General features: G+C 44.6%; 1 protein-coding gene across 2 annotated transcripts in view; it reads left to right on the forward strand.

Moving 5' to 3' along the window:
• Positions 1-16,812, forward strand: part of BOD1L1 (biorientation of chromosomes in cell division 1 like 1) — a 55,501-nt gene that overhangs the window by 19,644 nt on the left and 19,045 nt on the right. For both annotated transcript variants that reach the window (XM_053577733.1, XM_053577734.1), the window contains exons 9-14: positions 20-92; positions 2,440-8,467; positions 10,163-10,227; positions 11,268-11,352; positions 14,845-14,888; positions 16,277-16,337. In XM_053577733.1, the coding sequence (XP_053433708.1) occupies positions 20-92; positions 2,440-8,467; positions 10,163-10,227; positions 11,268-11,352; positions 14,845-14,888; positions 16,277-16,337 (6,356 nt within the window). The remainder of the gene's footprint in view (positions 1-19; positions 93-2,439; positions 8,468-10,162; positions 10,228-11,267; positions 11,353-14,844; positions 14,889-16,276; positions 16,338-16,812) is intronic.

A 16,812-nucleotide genomic window follows, 5' to 3' on the forward strand; every position in this document is an offset into this window, starting at 1 on the left:
TTGACTGTTTCTCCCTTAGGAATGTTGAAGAGAATTCCAAAAAGAAGCAGCAATCTGAAGAAGATTCCAAAGAAACCCTGAAAACCAGTGAGGTGTGTTATAGTCAGTAAAACGTCTTTTCAGAAGCTCCTTTGATAGATATAAATTATTTAATCCTTTGGAGTAAAACTTAGAACGCAATTTGAGTTTTTTTCAAATATTCCTTACATTTTCAAAAATTCCTTTAAAGGAATTTTAAAATATTCCTTACATTAATCATTTTTGAAACTCCATTCTATCCTGACCTAAATTCCTCATTTTGGTGAGTTAATTTTATGTGATCTTTTATCTAGGTAACAGCTCTGTTTCTCCTTTTCTTTCCTCTTCTCTCTCCATTTCTCATATTTGCAATAACAAAATTCCCAAACATAATGGAAAAGGAAATGAGGGAAAAGCTAAAATCCCTTGATTATCACAAATCATCCCTTTTATTCTTGTTCATTCAATAATTTTTTTGGAGTGGAAGTACAACAGTTTAGTCATGTTGCTTGTAAGCTTCCTCGTTTAGTGTTTGTGTAGTCTTTTACTGAATGGGTATACTGTAATTTGCTTAAGCATTTTCTTATATTTGAGCACATTGGTCATTTCTAACATTCAGTTATTTTAAATAGTAAAAATATATGCACTGAATACATTTCTTCCCCTTTTAGGATTAAATTCTTATTTACAAAACCATATTTCTAATTTTATAGCTGAAGTATCTTAATATTTTCAGGGGGGAAAACTAATAATTTAGAAATTATTTGTTCACAGTCAGCAAATATCTTTAATTTTATTCAAAAATTAAGGGCATATTTAGAAGTATATTTTGATGTTTTAATGACATATCTTTTAATACTGAATTTTATTTTGTGATAGATTTCTATGAGAAATGATCTCAAAATATATTAACTATTTAGAATTAATATTTTATTGTAAAATTAGGTTGTTGCAAATTCCTGCCAGTTTTTCTTTGAGGAATTTAAAGTATTTATTAAGGTCTTGTTGTGTTCTGATCTCTGCATTAGTAGAAAAACACTAATATTTGTGTTGAAATTTAAGGATAGTGAGTATTGAGCTGTCCCATGGCACAGTCCTTCTGAGGATGGGAAGCCCTTATTTGAATGAGCACTGCTAAGAGTCAGCAGGTCTTCACTACGGTGATTTGGTCAGCATTAGTCATATTCTTAGTGCCAAATCCTGGGGTAGAGGGAAAGGTTTAGATGCTGTTTCTCTCAGTATCTTCCCTTTCGTATATGTTATATGTATTTTTCCTGTTACTGTGAATTATTTTTTTTTTTGTAGAGACAGAGTCTCACTTTATGGCCCTCGGTAGAGTGCCGTGGCCTCACACAGCTCACAGCAACCTCCAACTCCTGGGCTTAAGTGATTCTCTTGCCTCAGCCTCCCGAGTAGCTGGGACTACAGGCGCCTGCCACAACGCCCAGCTATTTTTTGGTTGCAGTTTGGCCGGGGCCGGGTTTGAACCCGCCACCCTCGGTATATGGGGCCGGCTCCTTACAGACTGAGCCACAGGCGCCGCTCTACTGTGCATTATTATATACATTTGAAGCGTCATATATAAAACAGTGTACAAATGGCCTAAATTAATGAGATTTTCCATAAATGATTTTTTTTTTTTTTGAGACAGAGTCTCACTATGTCGTCCTCGGTAGATTGCCGTGGCATCACAGCTCACAGCAACCTCCAACTCCTGGGCTTAAGCAATTCTCTTGCCTCAGCCTCCCAAGTAGCTGGGACTACAGGTACCTGCCACAATGCCCAGCTATTTTTTGCTTTGGTTGTCATTGTTGTTTAGCTGGCCCAGGCTGGGTTTGAACCCACCAGTCTTGGTGTATGTGGCTGGCGCTGTAACCATTGTGCTACAGGCACCGAGCCTCCATAAGTGATTTTATGGAAATAAAGACTTCTGAAGTTAAAATAGGAAGTCCTTATTTCAGTATAAAATTTTTAATTTGTCTTAATCATCACATACTCTGTTTTTAGACTGAAAAGAACGTTGGACTATCATTCATTCAGCTTACTTTTAATTTCTATTGGGCATTAGTGGGCTCTAGTGATTCAGAGTTGAGGAATGCATAGATGAATCTCAGAAGAAATAACTAGTCTCTGCAAACATGGTGACAGTATAGTCGGGGATCACCAGGTGCAGAGGGGGATCATCTGGGCTAAGCCTCACACACCTGCTTGATTGCCTGGGTGTCAAGTTACTGAGTCTCGCTGACATACAGTTTCCTGGTGCATCAAATGAGGGTAATCATATCTCGTACAGACTGCTTGCACAAATTCAGTGAGTTGTAATGTGACGGCACTCAATATGTTAAAGGGCCTCCAGTATTAAATTGAGATCTAACTCTTGATTGTTGCATTTCTCATATTTTAACCTTTATTTTCTTACAGCATTGTGAAAAGGAAAAGATGTCTTCTTCAAAGGAGCTGAAGCATATTCATGCAAAAAGTGAACCAAGTAAACCTGCCCGGAGACTTTCAGAGTCTTTGCATTCAGTTGATGAAAACAAAAATGAATCCAAAACAGAAAGAGAACACAGAAGACGCACATCCACCCCCGTCATGGTGGAAGCGACCCAGGAAGAGACTGACATGAGAGACGGGAAGAGGCAGGTGGAACGCTCAGAAATGAGCACAGAAGAACCCCAGAAACAGAGAAGCACAGTGAAAAGTGAAAAGCATCTGAGGAAGGATGACTCTGAGTCTCCACATCTGAAAGGCCTGCCTAAGAAGGAGCTGAAGCCATCCAGGGAGAAGCCTGACAAAGAGAAGCCTCTGTCAGAAGATAAAGTGTCTATGAAACATAAATATAAAGGTGACAGCATGCACAGCACGGGCGACGAGGCTGACCTGCACTCCTGTGAGAAAGGTTTAAAAGTGGAGGAAAATATTCAGAAGCAAAGTCAACAGGCAAAGCTTTCTTCAGATGATAAAGCTGAACGAAAAAGCAAACACAGGAATGAAAGGAAATTATCAATTTTAGGCAAGGATGGAAAGCCGGTTTCTGAATATATTATAAAAACAGAAGAGAATGGTCGCAAAGAAAACAACAAAAAAGACAGACACTTGTCAACCGAAAAACCGAAGGCAGAGCACAAATCCAGACGGTCCAGTGATTCTAGGATTCAGAAAGATTCTCTAAGTGCCAAGCAGCACAGTGTCACATCACAGAGAAGAAGTGAAAGTTATTCTGAAGATAGATGTGACACAGACTCAACCAACTTAGACAGTGTTTCCAAACCAGAAGAGGTTGTTCACAAGGAAAAGCGAAGAACAAAGAGCTCGTTAGATGAGAAACCCGTGTTAAAGCCTAAGTCAAAAAGTCAAGGCAAGCAGTTAAAAGGCGTAGAAGCAGAAGTAGCAGAAAATGTCACAAAGCAGGCAGCCACTCCAAAACCAGAGAAGGAGAAAAACGCGGACGAAGATGACTCAGAAAAGCAACGGAAGTCTAAAGCTGAAGAGAAACCTTTTGAAGAAACTGGTGTTGAACCTGCCTCAGAGACTCCTGCTTCCTCGGCACCTAGTATGCAGAAGGATTCTACTCATAGAGCTAAGTTACCTTTAGCAAGGGAGAAATCTCGGGGTGACAAGGATCCAGGCTCCCGGCTTGACAGAAAGCCATCAGATGGACACAGAAGTAGAAGTTTGAAGCATAGTAGTAAAGATGCGAAAAGGAAGGAAGAAAGTAAATCAGATGACAAGGATGGCAAAGAAATTGATAGTAATCACGAAAAGGCCAGAGGAAATGTTTCAGTCATGGAAAAGAAGTTGAGTAGAAGGTTTTGTGAAAATCGAAGAGGAAGCTTACCACAAGAAATGGCCAAAGGAGAGGAAAAATCAGCAGCAAACACTTCAGGCACTCCCAGTAACTCCTCCCTTCAAAGACCAAAAAAAAGTGGTGATGCCACATTGATTCCTGAACAAGAGCCAATGGAAATTGATTCTGAGTCAGGTGTTGAAAATGTGTATGAAGTTTCTAAAATCCAAGACAGCAACACTAATAGTTCTCAGCAACACACTGACTCTGAAAATATTATAAAACAAAAAACTAATGCCACAGTTCTAAAGGATGAATCACGAACTTCTACAGTAGATTCAAAAACAACAGCTCTCACCTGTAAGTCAGGGCGTGGAACAGGAGTTACTGGTAATTCTGAAAAGCACACTGACCGCAGAAGCCCCCTGGCCAGAAAAGTGCATGTGCAAAGTGCTGTATCTAAACCGAGCCCCGGAGAGAGAGAGCCTGTTCAGCGAGCAGCTCACGAAGTGAATGCAGGCTTGGAAACTGCACATAGAGTGCTGCCCAGTGCCCCGCCAGAAAACGGGAGGGTGCAGAAGAACCTGAAAAGTGCAGCCAAGCCTGCCGACGAGCGCGTTGCTCAAGGGGATACTGTTCTCAGACATTCCACAGGTGCAGAGCTCGCACCATCCCTAAGCGCAGTGACTGCTGGATCTCAGAAAGAATCTCATGGTTCAGATGTAAATCCTCTAGTTGACAGAAGAACTGCTTTAGAAGGTGGCACTGCCAGCATTGCTCCTATGGGTCACTGTGCTGTCCCTAAGACAAGTGACAACAAAGAAGGTGATGAAGGTTCCACAGTAGAGACAGCAGCAAAAACCAGCATCACTAGCAAAAGACACATCCCAGATGGTTACCAGGCCACTTCACTGGACAGTAAGCCAGACAAAGTGATCGTGCCTCTCAGGAGCAAGGTAGCCAGCGTGGCTGTGGGAAATGAGAATGTTCACAAAGAAGGCCGCTCAGCAGACTTGGCCCAGAAAGAGAGCGATTTAAACTCAGAGCCCAGTTTAAAGCAGACAAGCAGAGCAGCAGTAGAAAATGACAAGAAGGATGGCACTGCTGTTGACCGTACCATAGGCACGAGTGCAGGAAAAGATGTTGAAACTGTGGAACTTACACATGATAGAGGCCCCGGCAAAATAAAAGACATACGCATTGGTGTTGAAAGAAGGAATGAAAGCAGTGAGGTAGACACCAGTGCTATGAGTGGCTCTGCAGCCCCTGTTTTACACCAAAAGAATGGAAAAACTGAGGTTTTGGCGAGTGGACCCAGTAAGGTAGGAAAGACTTCTGTCGCCACTAGCACTGAAGGGAACAAGAAAAGCGTTCCCATGAGCTCAGTAAAGGCGGGTGCTGCCACCACCACATCTTCAGAAAGCAGAGAACGTGAGGTGGCTCTGCCCTGCACCAGCATTGAGGCCGATGAAGGCTTCATGGCAGGCACACGCCCTGGAAGCCGTCCGCTTCAGGCCAGGGCAGAAACTGTTTTTGCTGCAGCTGAAGAAGAAGGAGCTGTCGTCACAGAGGGGTTCGCTGAGAACGAAACTTTCCTCACAAGCACCAAGGAAGGGGAGAGTGGGGAGTGTGCCGTGGCTGAGTCGGAGGAAAGAGCAGCGGGCCTTGTGGCTGTGCACGCAGTTGACACTGAAGCCACTGTGAACAGTGTTGTGACAGAGGAGAAGGATGACGCTGTCACCAGTGCAGGCTCTCAGGAGAAGTGTCACGGCTCTTCCAGTAGAGACACAGAAACGGTCGAAGAAACTGTTACTTTTATTAGTGAAGTTGAAAGCGATGGGGCAGTTACCAGTGCTGGGACAGAAGTAAGAGCTGGGTCCCTCAGCAATGAAGAGGTTGACAGGTTCCAGGGAAATAAGATGAGACTGGGCCCCAAAAAAGAAACAGAGGGCACTGTGACATGTACGGGAGCAGAAGGCCAGAGTGGCAATTCTGCAGTGACCAGGGCAGGGCCCCGAGAGGAGAGCGTGGTAACGGGTGCAGATGTGGCTCTGGCAGGTAATGACACACCAGCAGGAGCCAGCGCCAGGCTCGAAGGGGACAGCTCCGTGAATGACGGCGTAGAAGGAGAGAGCGCAGTGACCAGCACGGGGATAACGGAAGAGGACGGGGAGGGTCCAGCCAGCTGCACAGGTTCGGAAGATAGTGGCGAAGGCTTTGCTCTAAGTTCTGAGTCAGAGGAAAATGGAGAGAATGCCATGGACAGCACAGCAGCCAAAGATGTCACCAACATCCCATTAGTCGCTGCTGGCCCATGTGATGATGAAGGCATTGTGACCAGCACAGGTGCAAAAGAGGAGGAGGAGGAAGGGGAGGGTGTGGTGACCAGTACTGGAAGAGGAAATGAAATCGGGCATGCTTCCACTTGCACAGGCATGGGAGAAGAGAGTGAAGGGGCGCTGATCTGTGAAAGTGCAGAAGGGGACAGTCAGATTGGTACAGTGACCAAGCATGTGGAGGCCGAGGCCGGAGCGGCCATCGTCAACGTGAGTGAGAGTAATGCTGACAGTGTGAGCGGCGTGGAGAAGGTCAAAGACGCAGAGATCTGCTCCAGTGCCAAAGGGGTCGTGGAGAGCAGCGTGACCAGTGGGGCTTTGGGGAAGGAGGAAGTGGCACCCATCCTGGAGGGTTGCGAGGACCCCATGACTAGTGCTGCTTCCGATCAAAGCGACATTCAGCTCGCCAGGGAAGAAAATGCTAGAGACACCATTATCTCCACGGGGCTGGTAGGGGCCAGTTATGACACTCTTGTGTGTGGTGCCATCCTGGGGCGTGAAGTTGCCCACACATCACCAAGTGAGAAAGAAGATGAGGGCGTCATCACGTCTGTGGAGAACGAGGAGTGTGACCACCTCCTGGCCACCACCGCCAGGGACGGGATCACCAAGCAGCATGGCCTCGCCAGTGGCACAAGTCTGAACAAAGGCCTGATGATCTCCACCAGCACGACAAGTGATGACGTGCCTCGCGGGAGTGCAGTGGTAACCACAGGAGAAGGGCACACAGGTGCTCTGAGGGCTGGGGAAAGTGTGGACAGTGCCAGGGCGAACGTGGAAGAGTTCGAGGCCCCCATGCCCAGTGCTGTGTCCGGGGAGAGCCCATGTGCTCCAGGCCGGAGTGAGGAAAAAGACGAGTGTGCCATGATCTCCACGAGCATAAGGGAGGAGTGCGAGGTGCCCATTTCCAGCGCAACCCCTACCAAGTGTGCCGAAGGTCCACAGCCACTCGCAGCTGTGGAAGAGAGAGCTGAAGGTGTGGTCTTCGTGAGCACGGCTGACTTTGAGGGGCCTATGCCCAGTGCACCCTCAGAGGCCCAAGGCCCCCTCACCTCAACCAGCAAGGAGGAAAAGGATGAATGCGCCCTCATTTCCACCAGCATAGCAGAGGAGTGTGAGGCCTCTGTGTCTGGGGCAGTTGTTGAAGGTGGAAACGAACAAGCTGGGATGGCCCTGGAAGAGAAGGATGGGAGCGCTGTCATCTCTACAAGCTCAGTGGAAGACTGCGAGGGCCCGGTGTCCAGCGCCGCCCCACAGGAGGGGGCTCATACCTCAGTCACACCAGTGGAAGAGATGAGTGATGCTGCCATGATTTCCACAAGCACCTCTGAAGGGTGCGAAGCGGTCATGATGGGCGCCGTCTCCCAGGATGAAGACCAGCCCACCACTGCAAGGTTGGAGGACTTGAGCGACACCGCCATCATCTCCACCAGCACAGTGGAGTGTGTGCCAGCTGTCGTCAGCGTCAGCAGACATGGAGAGAATCTGCCAGCTGCACGTGACCCAGAAGGAAGCAGTGACCTGTCAGCCACAAGAGCAAACAAGCACCAGGTGCCCATGCCCAGCCTGATTGCTGAGCATAACTGTCAGCATCCGGGGCCGTCCACAGAAGGCAGAGAGGTGATGGCAGTGAGCACCGAGGAAGGCCAGAACCGGCTGTCAGTCCAGGAGCCCGCTGCAGGACAGGGCCAGCCAAGTGCCACATGTGCACAGGAGGAAGAGACACATGGCAGGGAGGGCCCTGGCACAGGCCCGCTCCCGGGAAGAGGACAGGAGAGTGCCTTGCACCTCATCACAGCAGACGAGGAGGAGGCGTTGCTGAGCTCTGCACAGAGTGAAGGGAACAGCCCAGAGGCAGAGTGGGCAAAGGGCAGTAGCACGGCCTGTGGTTCAGCAGGGAGGGGCGTGGAGAGGAGCACAGGCTGCCCTGTCCCTCTGAGAGGGCCAGGACAGGTGGCAGAGGAGCCCTCTGTCAGTGTTCACTATTTGGCCGCAGCAAATACCGGTGCTAAAACTGGCGACACGCCACCTGTCCAAGACACTGCCGTGGTGCATTCCTCTGTTCCTCCTGAGGAGCGAGGGCCTGAAGACAACCTAAAAACCACAACCTCCAAATGTGGTACTGGCCAAGAATCAAAAACTGTTGCTTCCCACACAACGGTCCTTCCAGCTGTCCCCCACGAGGCTCTGTGGGCTCCTAGATGTGAGCAGCACTTGAGTACAAGGAGTGCCCTTGGTGGCACACGGCCTGAGAAAGCTGGAGGTGGTAGCAGCATGGGAGACTTCTCGGGCCCACTTTCTTCTGAAGAAAACGGGTGTGACGTAGGTGAGAATCTGTTCCTAATTGCAAATGTTAGCCTTTTACAAAGATGGTTACAACAGAGTGCTTTTAGGACGGGTCTCTAAGAAATTGCTTTAGTTCCAAAGTGATAAATACATAAATTATTTGTTTGTATAATGTTGCAAAATAGCTCTTCATTAAATGTGAAAGTCAAGCTTCTCTAAAAGATACTTGTTTAAAGATTTAAAACCTTAGACCTTTTCTGTATGGGAGAAGGGGCTGAGGCAAGGCAGCTCACTCGTGTGACTGTGGCGGGTCACTAACACTCTTTGACATTCAGGTTTCTTGTCAGTCAAAATGAATACCTTAGCATGAGCCTATGAAATGAGTATTTTTTTCTCACTCTCATTTTACAAATGAAGAAATAGGGTCAGAGAATTTAAATAACTTCCATAGTCCTTGGGTGCATCTTAGGAAAAATATACTTCTGATCCTCAGTAGCCTGTTGTATAAAATGGGGATAGGAGAAGACAATGGTACTAAAGCAAGTATCATGGCAACCCTCATCTGATTGATTACAGGTTTGAGTTCATATCAGTTGTCTCCGTCATTCGTGGTGACATTGCCTTCAAATACTTTATACCGGTACTAGGGATGCAAAGATAGTCGAGTGGAAGGCAGCAGTAAATCCAGCCCCGTACTGTAAGCGGGTAGCACAGTTCAGTGTGACAAGTGCCTGGGGTAGGGGAGCGCACAGGAGGCTGGGGGAACTCCGAGGGAGCCCATGGGCTGGGCTGGGACGGGTGAGAGGGTGCTGACTTCTTTTCCACTCGGGCTGTATAATTTGTGGTGTCCCAGACTTTTAAATGGGAACAGACCTCACCCATCATTAACCCAGCTTCAGGAAGCTGAGGCCAGTAGATTTAGTCCTATTGGGACTTAGATTGGAGACTTTAAGAAACTTCCCAAGAGTTGAAATAAGTAACTTTTAAAATTTCCCATTGGATTTGACCTGGAGTAACCTGAATGCCCCAGGAGTTCTTCTGACTTGGTTGCTGCTTCAGTCTGTCACTCCTGCCTCCTCCTCTCCCCTGGAGGAGCAACAGTAGAAGGTCTCTTAGCAAGGAAAGGCCTGCAGACTAGGGGAAAGGAGGGCTTTCCTTTCTGTGCTCATGTGGGGTCAAGTGAGGGAACCAGAGAAGCCAGGGGTGCTGAGAGCTAGGGAGAAGAAGGGAGGCGCACTCCAAGTAGAGCAGAGCCTGCATCTGGGAAAATCCCACTTTCTTCTGTCTGCCTTGGAGTTTTTTTAACTTTATATTCAATTTTGCTATGTTACTGTAAGCAAGTAAAATGAATCTATTCATAAATCACCTTCTTTATTAAGACAGTATCTCAGTGATGCAGAATTTATTCCTGTAAGGACAAACTTGATGAAGGCCACTGCAGAAAAATATGTATAAATAAAATAGCTGCTTCAATCATGCTTTATTGTTCTTTCTGGGCAACCATCTCACTGTCCAAGCAAGAAGCACTTTCACTCCCCCGAAATAAGTAGATGGCCCTGCCTTCCGACTTGGTACTTTTCATACACCATAGTTCTTTTGATTCTTTTCTACTAACAGCAAAGTAAACCAGCAAAAGGCCGTGGTGTGCCAGATAACCACATCCCACTGCTTTTTGATTCTGGATACATTGTGCAAGCAAATTCTTAAAATGTGCTAATGTTTTGAATTTCATTAGGCAATGAAAAGTCTCCATCAAACACTTTTGGAAGAACGGAACTGAAAGCCAACTTGAAAACTGAGGTATGGCTTACAATTCAGCTGTGTGCACCTGTGTGTGTGTACTTGGGACATAGGTCCTGTTCTGCTCGTGCTCGGAGCACTCGGTGTTGTTAATTGCCATACCTTGTGGGGGATGGGGCCTGAGAACACTAGTAATCCTAGTAAATAGTGCCTTCATCACTTCCATTTTCTGCCTGCCACCTCACACTTAATCCATTGCCAGTTCTTACACGTTTTATTTCCAAAATGTAATAGGAATCCATCTATTTCAGCTTCTACAGCCACCACTGGCCTGAGCCACTGCTCAGCAGCCCCCACGTCAGAGCTTCTTCCTTGCAGCCTCCTCCAGTCTGCAGCTTGCACAGCCAGACGTGCAGTTTAGGGCCTCTCATTGCTCTGCTGAAATTTCCGGTGGCTTTCCATCACACTGAGAATAAAGTCTACATTTTTTGTTAACATGGCTTGTATGCCTTACACAATCTAGTGCCTCTTCTTCAGCCTGATCTCTCAGCCCTCTCTGAGGACCCATGAGGAGGCAGCAGTGAAACTGGGCTTGTGAACTGCGCAGACAAGCACACCGTGCCCAGCAGGGCCTGCAGACGGGGGCTTGCACAGGGAACACTGGACTGGGATTCTGAAAGTTGAGCAGAACTTTACTGGAAAAGGAAGAAAAAAAGAGCCTTTCAGGGCAAAGGGGGTATTACGTTCTAGACCCAGAGTAGACAGGGCTCCTGGTGTCCTGGGCACCGCAAAGTGCACAGTGGTATGGTGAGACCACAGCCTGTGAGGGAGGGTCTCGTCTGGAAGGAGCTGTGCATCGTGCTAAGCTGGAGTTGTGCTTTTATAGCAGGAGAGCTGTTGATGGATTAAATTGACTTTTTGCTTGTTTTGTTTTGTTTTTAAAGGTGAATGTCTTCCTTTTTAAACTGTGTACAGACTTAAAAGCAGATTTTTATGCTATTTTAAGACACTGGGGTTTTTAGTTTAGTTCATTGAGGCCAGTCTTGCCTTCTTGTGAAACACTCAGTTCACTTACTTTTGTGGTGCTTTGGATTTTTTAGACATATGTGCCTTCAGAGAAAGAGAGAAATCCTGGCGTTCTAGCATCACCAGAAAGCCGGCGAGGGGGGAAGCCGAGTGGAGCAGGTGAGCTCCTCCCGCGGCCGTCACGGTGGCTCTGCGGCCCTGTGTCCTTCTCCGTCTGTCCTTGCAGCCTAATCAGTAGCTGGTGCGTGATAATACACTGGCAGGCCATGTGAGTTTGCCTCTCACTTTTTAAAACAGATTAGAGGTAATTCTTCACTATTTCATTGCTAACGTATCCTTTTCCTCATTAAATTGAATCGACTTTGTGTAGAGTAATTGTTTAAATCTGGTATCTCCAAATAATAGTGGCAAAAAGGAAGTTGTTTGAGCTTTTGTTAAAGAGTCAAAGAGTTTTGTTAGAGGATTATACCTGTTGGCATTTATAAAATAAGAAACAAAAATTAGGAGAGCCATGAAACAAATATTCGTTTAATATAAGTAACTCACTACAAGTTAGCATAAATAAATTTTGTTTTGAGACAGAGCCTCACTATGTTGCCCTGTAGAGAGCAATGGCATCATAGCTCACAGCAATCTCAAACTCTTGGGCTTAAGTGATTCTCTTGCCTCAGCCTCCCAAGTAGCTGGGACTATAGGCGCCCACCACAATGCCTGGCTTTTTTTTGGTTGTAGTTGAGATTGTTGTTTGGCAGGCCCAGGCTGGATTCGAACCCACCAGCTCCAGTGTATGTGGCTGGCACCCTCGCCACTGAGCTACAGGCTCCATGCCCATAAATAAATTTTTTTCATGAAAAATAACTAGATTTTCTAAAACAACAAAATGTAGTGAGAAGACTGACATTGTTTTATATTTTTGCAACTCTAAGTCTGGCTTAACAGACAATAGCTGATTTCTGTTCGCACGTTCAGGCTATTGCTGTATGTAGCTTTGGTTGAAGTAGTTGAAGTAAATCCATTGTGGATACACAGTTGGGTTTTAGTAGCCTTTTCAGATAGTGGTGGATACATCACGTGGCCTCGAAAAAACTCATTGCACTTACGAGTCTATAAGGTAAATGACAGATTGGTATTAATATGACGTTAGTTTGGCCTTGGTGGATTCTTTGGTGGAAGGCTTCAGGAATTCCCGGCTGGGACCTGGACCATACTTTAGGGTTAAGGGAATGGAAATGAGAAGAATTGTGATGATGGAGAATTATTTCCAGTTTGTACTCTAATCATAATTGTATTTTTCCTTCTGATTTGCCTATTTTTAAAAAAGTACTAGGAGCTATTGATTATGGGGCCAAATTTAAGCCAGTTCTTTTTTTTTTAAACAATGTTGACATATTTACACAAGTCATGATTCAGGGTGATTTTGGTTGCAATACTTATAAGAGAAAACCCTGCAAGTATTTACTTAAAGAGACTGTATTAGCTCACAAAACCAAAAAAGTCAAGAGTATGGTCATATTCCCAAGATACTTCGGGTAGAAACGCAATTTCTTTTCTTCTCCCTCATCCCCTCCCAGAGATCATTGCTTTCTCATCCTTGGCCTCTGGAAAAATGGCTTTATGCCTGTTATTTCTGGTGAATACCCTAAGAGACTCTCATTTAGCTTAGGTATGCGTGACCACCCTAAACTAATGCCTGTGACCAGGGGGAAGATAGCTTACAAGTTGACTTAAATCAAGGTCTCTGTTCCACAGTCTAAGTTCCTGGGGAAAGTGCCAGAAGAGTAGCCATATGTCTGTTGTAGCCAGCTCACTTTTAAAATTACTCCCTTAATAAGCATCATTAAGCCAGGTATTTGTGAGTACTGGGGAAATCAAGATGGAAATGACTGATGGAAACAAATCATTCATTCACAGAGATGGATGTGCAAGTGAGTGAGGTGCTTTAATAAAGATAGACATGCACTTGTCCATGGGAGTTAGCGTCTATCTCTCTCTCTCTCTCTCTCTCTCTCCTTTTCTCCCTCCCTTTTAATTATAGAAAATAAGATAAAAGTACATGATAAAGTTTCCCATTCCCCATGAGCAGACACCGTCAATACAACTGTATATTTTAAACAAAAAATCATATTTAAATCATTCTATAATTGCTTTCTTTCCCTTGGCCATGTATTGTGGGCATCCTTTATTATTGTATCAGCGTATGCAGACCCTCTTCCCTGTTTAACAGCTAAATAGTCGTCCACAAAGCCACTTTTAGATCTTTTAGTAGTTGCCAGATTTTGACTATTCGAAACAGAGCAACAAAGAACGTCTGTATGTGCCTCACTGAAGGCGTGTCCCCAGGTATTTCCACAGAAGTGAATGGAGGGGGTCAGAGACTATACAGTTTGAGTAGCCCTAATCCAAAATGCTCGGGACCAGAAATGTCTCAAATTTGGGGTTTTTTTTTCAGATTTTAGAATATTAGCATTAAACCTCGCTGAGGATCCCAAATGCAAAACTTAAGAATCCAGAAATGGTCCAGTGAGCTTTTCCTTTGTGTCTGGTTGGCACTCAAAATTTTTCAGATTTTGGATTTTTGGATTTGGGAGACTCGACCTGTGTAAGTTTTGAATTTTCGTATTTGTCACTGTGTTTATTTGGAGCTCATATTGAAGGACAAGTAGGTTTGAAAAGGTGAGAAAGGTGGGAAAGGCTAAGAGAAGGGCGGTGGAGGTGGAGCTGATCCAATTTAGGTAAGAACTTGTGTCAGTCCTTACCTATAATAGCTGGGGGTGCAAAGGGTGGGTCAGTTGACAATCCTCTTAGACAAAATCCTTTGAAAGGGCCTGAAGCGTCTTGTAAGTAAAAGAATCAGCCAGTCCCAGAAGACCACGCCAAGACTTGGTAAGTCATTCTTGCCAACATGTTAAAACCCTGAGAATAACTAATCTATGCAAAACTTGGACAGAAACATTAGCTAATATGTGTATGGGTGTTTTATAGGACAAGTAATTAACATCCCATTTGTTAATTGTCAAGAAGGCAATGTGCTGGGATTGCAAGTCCTTTGTTCCCACAGTTATATTTCAGATTGTTTTACCGTGTTTAGGTCCAGCTCAGTAAGAGATGTACTTACGTAAAAGGAAGTTGTTTAAAAGAAAAATGTGTGTTGTGTCATCGTTGAGTAGAAACAGTAGACCTTGTACTTCAAGTTTCCAAAGAAAATAAACAGACCCTGCTGTCTGAGGGGACAGGCTCTGGCTTTTCATTTGATGGCATTATTTTAAGTGAACCAGTGTTACGCTGCAGCTTAACAGTTACAGAAAGGTCTTCCACCTTTTTTCAAACTTTCAGATCACCAAAACGGTTAAATTACTTTTTTCGAACTTTCAGATCACCAAAATAGTTAAAACGCCCTTTTTTGTAGTAGTGATTTAATGTACCACTGCTGTTACTTATGAAAATGAAGCCAACATTGATTTCAATTGTGTTTCTGGTAGTTATTTTCTGGTAGTAGAACACAGATTACAGAAAATAATAGGTCAGAATTTATAGTTCACGAAGGTAATTCGGCCATTAGCCTGTTTAATTGTCCTGAAGATCTTTAAATTTGTTTCTCTGTAGTTCAGAAACAATCTTCAGCTTCTTTGTCTCTGTTTTGTTTTTGAACAGCTGAGCGACAGAGGGAGACTTCGTTGGTCAATGAATCACTAAATGTAAGTCACTGTAAGGGTTTTGATTTTTTGTTTTGGGGCTTCTGTTTTATTTTGGTTTTTAGAGACTGATTGGGGAGGAGACTTTGTCTCCTTTGCCTGTACATTTCTTCAGGAGCAGGGACACTCAGCGCGCTCTCCGCACCCTCTGGGCTCAGCACGCCCTCAGCATCCTCCTGCTTCTTTTCAATGTTCACCTGTATCCATTGATGAGGAACTCCAAATTCTCTACTTTTTATTATTATAGTGAGATTGAAATTTGGATTTTGATGTCTTAAATCATCGTGGTGCTATAGAAACAATAGATTTTAGTTTGAGCATTAAGTTTATGTTTTTAGAAGTTTTTATGAAGATACTAAGCTGTGTTTGACATGTATGTGTATTTTTTCCAAGATGTGGCTCTCATTATCCCTTTTATGTTCGAGAGAGTTTTTGTATTTTCTGTTTTAATGTATTTATAGGAAACATAACATCATACCTGGAGTGAACGCTTTGTAAATTGCTTAGAAATTCGCAGTCAGCTGCATTCTTTCTAGTGCTGCTAGACTCGAGGAATTGGGTCCCAGCAGACACCTGTGTGTCAGAGTGCCAGCCTCACCAAAAGCACCTTTTTTGTAGCTAGAAACTCATACACTGCTGAATAAGAAGGAAGAGAAAAGCCCCATTTGGTGTGATTCAGGCCTGCCCTCCAAGAGTTAAAAAGATGGTAACTGGGTGTGGTGGCACTGCCTGCACCCCACCTACTCAGGAAACTGAAGTGAGAGGATTGCTGGAGCCCGGGCAACATAGCAGGATCTCCGTTGCTAAAGAAGAAAAAAAATTTAAATACAATCAATCATAAAAGAGTTAAAAAGATTCTAAATGGGGCTGTGGCTGCAGAACCAGCTGGTGTGTGCTCCGTCCTAACTCGTTCCTTCTCCCCAGCTGAGGACAGCTGTCCTTTCCAAAGGGGCACACGAGTCTGTAGCTGGTACCTGCAGTATTATAGGGTATACTGAGACTTGCCCCACAGTTTAATTTTAAAAAGAAAAAGAAGAATTCACAACATTTGCCAAATAAGAACTCTTATGACAAAATCCTACAGAGTTTTTAAATAAAGAATAAAGTCATGAAGGATCTTTAATCAGGAAGAAAATTCATAGAATTCAGAAAATTTTCATTTCTCTTATTTCTTAACTGTTTTAAAGACAAGGAGAATAAACACAGCAGGACAATTTTTCAAAAAGAAGATCGTCTATGCTCTTGAGCTTTTGGGTGCAATTAAAAAGAATATGTACTGCAGTTCCTTTGGTATTTGTATAAAGAGCCAGGTTTTTTATTTCTTTTGTTTGGTTTTTGCCTTTAAGCTTTTTTGAGACTATCCATAAATAACCCTTACATTGTCTATTTAGGAGGAAAATTCAGGCTCCAAAACAGATGAAGAAGATCATAGCAAATTTCCTAACAAAGGAGGTGAGTTAATGGATTTTATAGTAGTGATTTTAATAGTAATTATAATTACCATTCATTGAGTCCCTTCTATATGCCAGGCACTGTGCTAATGACTTTACAAATTCTCTGGTCTAATTCATTTAATCTAGTAAAGTGAGAATCAACAGCATCACGTCTGTTGATTGAATCATCACATCACATCTCATCATAGTTGAGGAAGATGAGGCTCAGAAAGTCATGTGGTTCTGTCCAGGCCACACAGTGTCAGTGGTGCCTTTCCTTAGTTAGCTACTGGAATTTTGCCGTCAACCTCCCAGTGGGCTTGATCCGATGTGAATACAAAATGCATAGTTCCGTGGGGTTTCCCCCTCGTGTGTAACATGTTAACTCTGACAGGCAGCCGCAGGAGGGGAGCACGGGTGTCTGTCATCTGAGTCTTCTCTCGGGTTGGGCTGGCCACACAACCTGTGCAGGCTGCCCGTCCAGGCAGGTGGTA

Source organism: Nycticebus coucang, chromosome 23, assembly GCF_027406575.1.
Source record: "Nycticebus coucang isolate mNycCou1 chromosome 23, mNycCou1.pri, whole genome shotgun sequence".
Taxonomy (NCBI): Eukaryota; Metazoa; Chordata; class Mammalia; order Primates; family Lorisidae; genus Nycticebus; species Nycticebus coucang.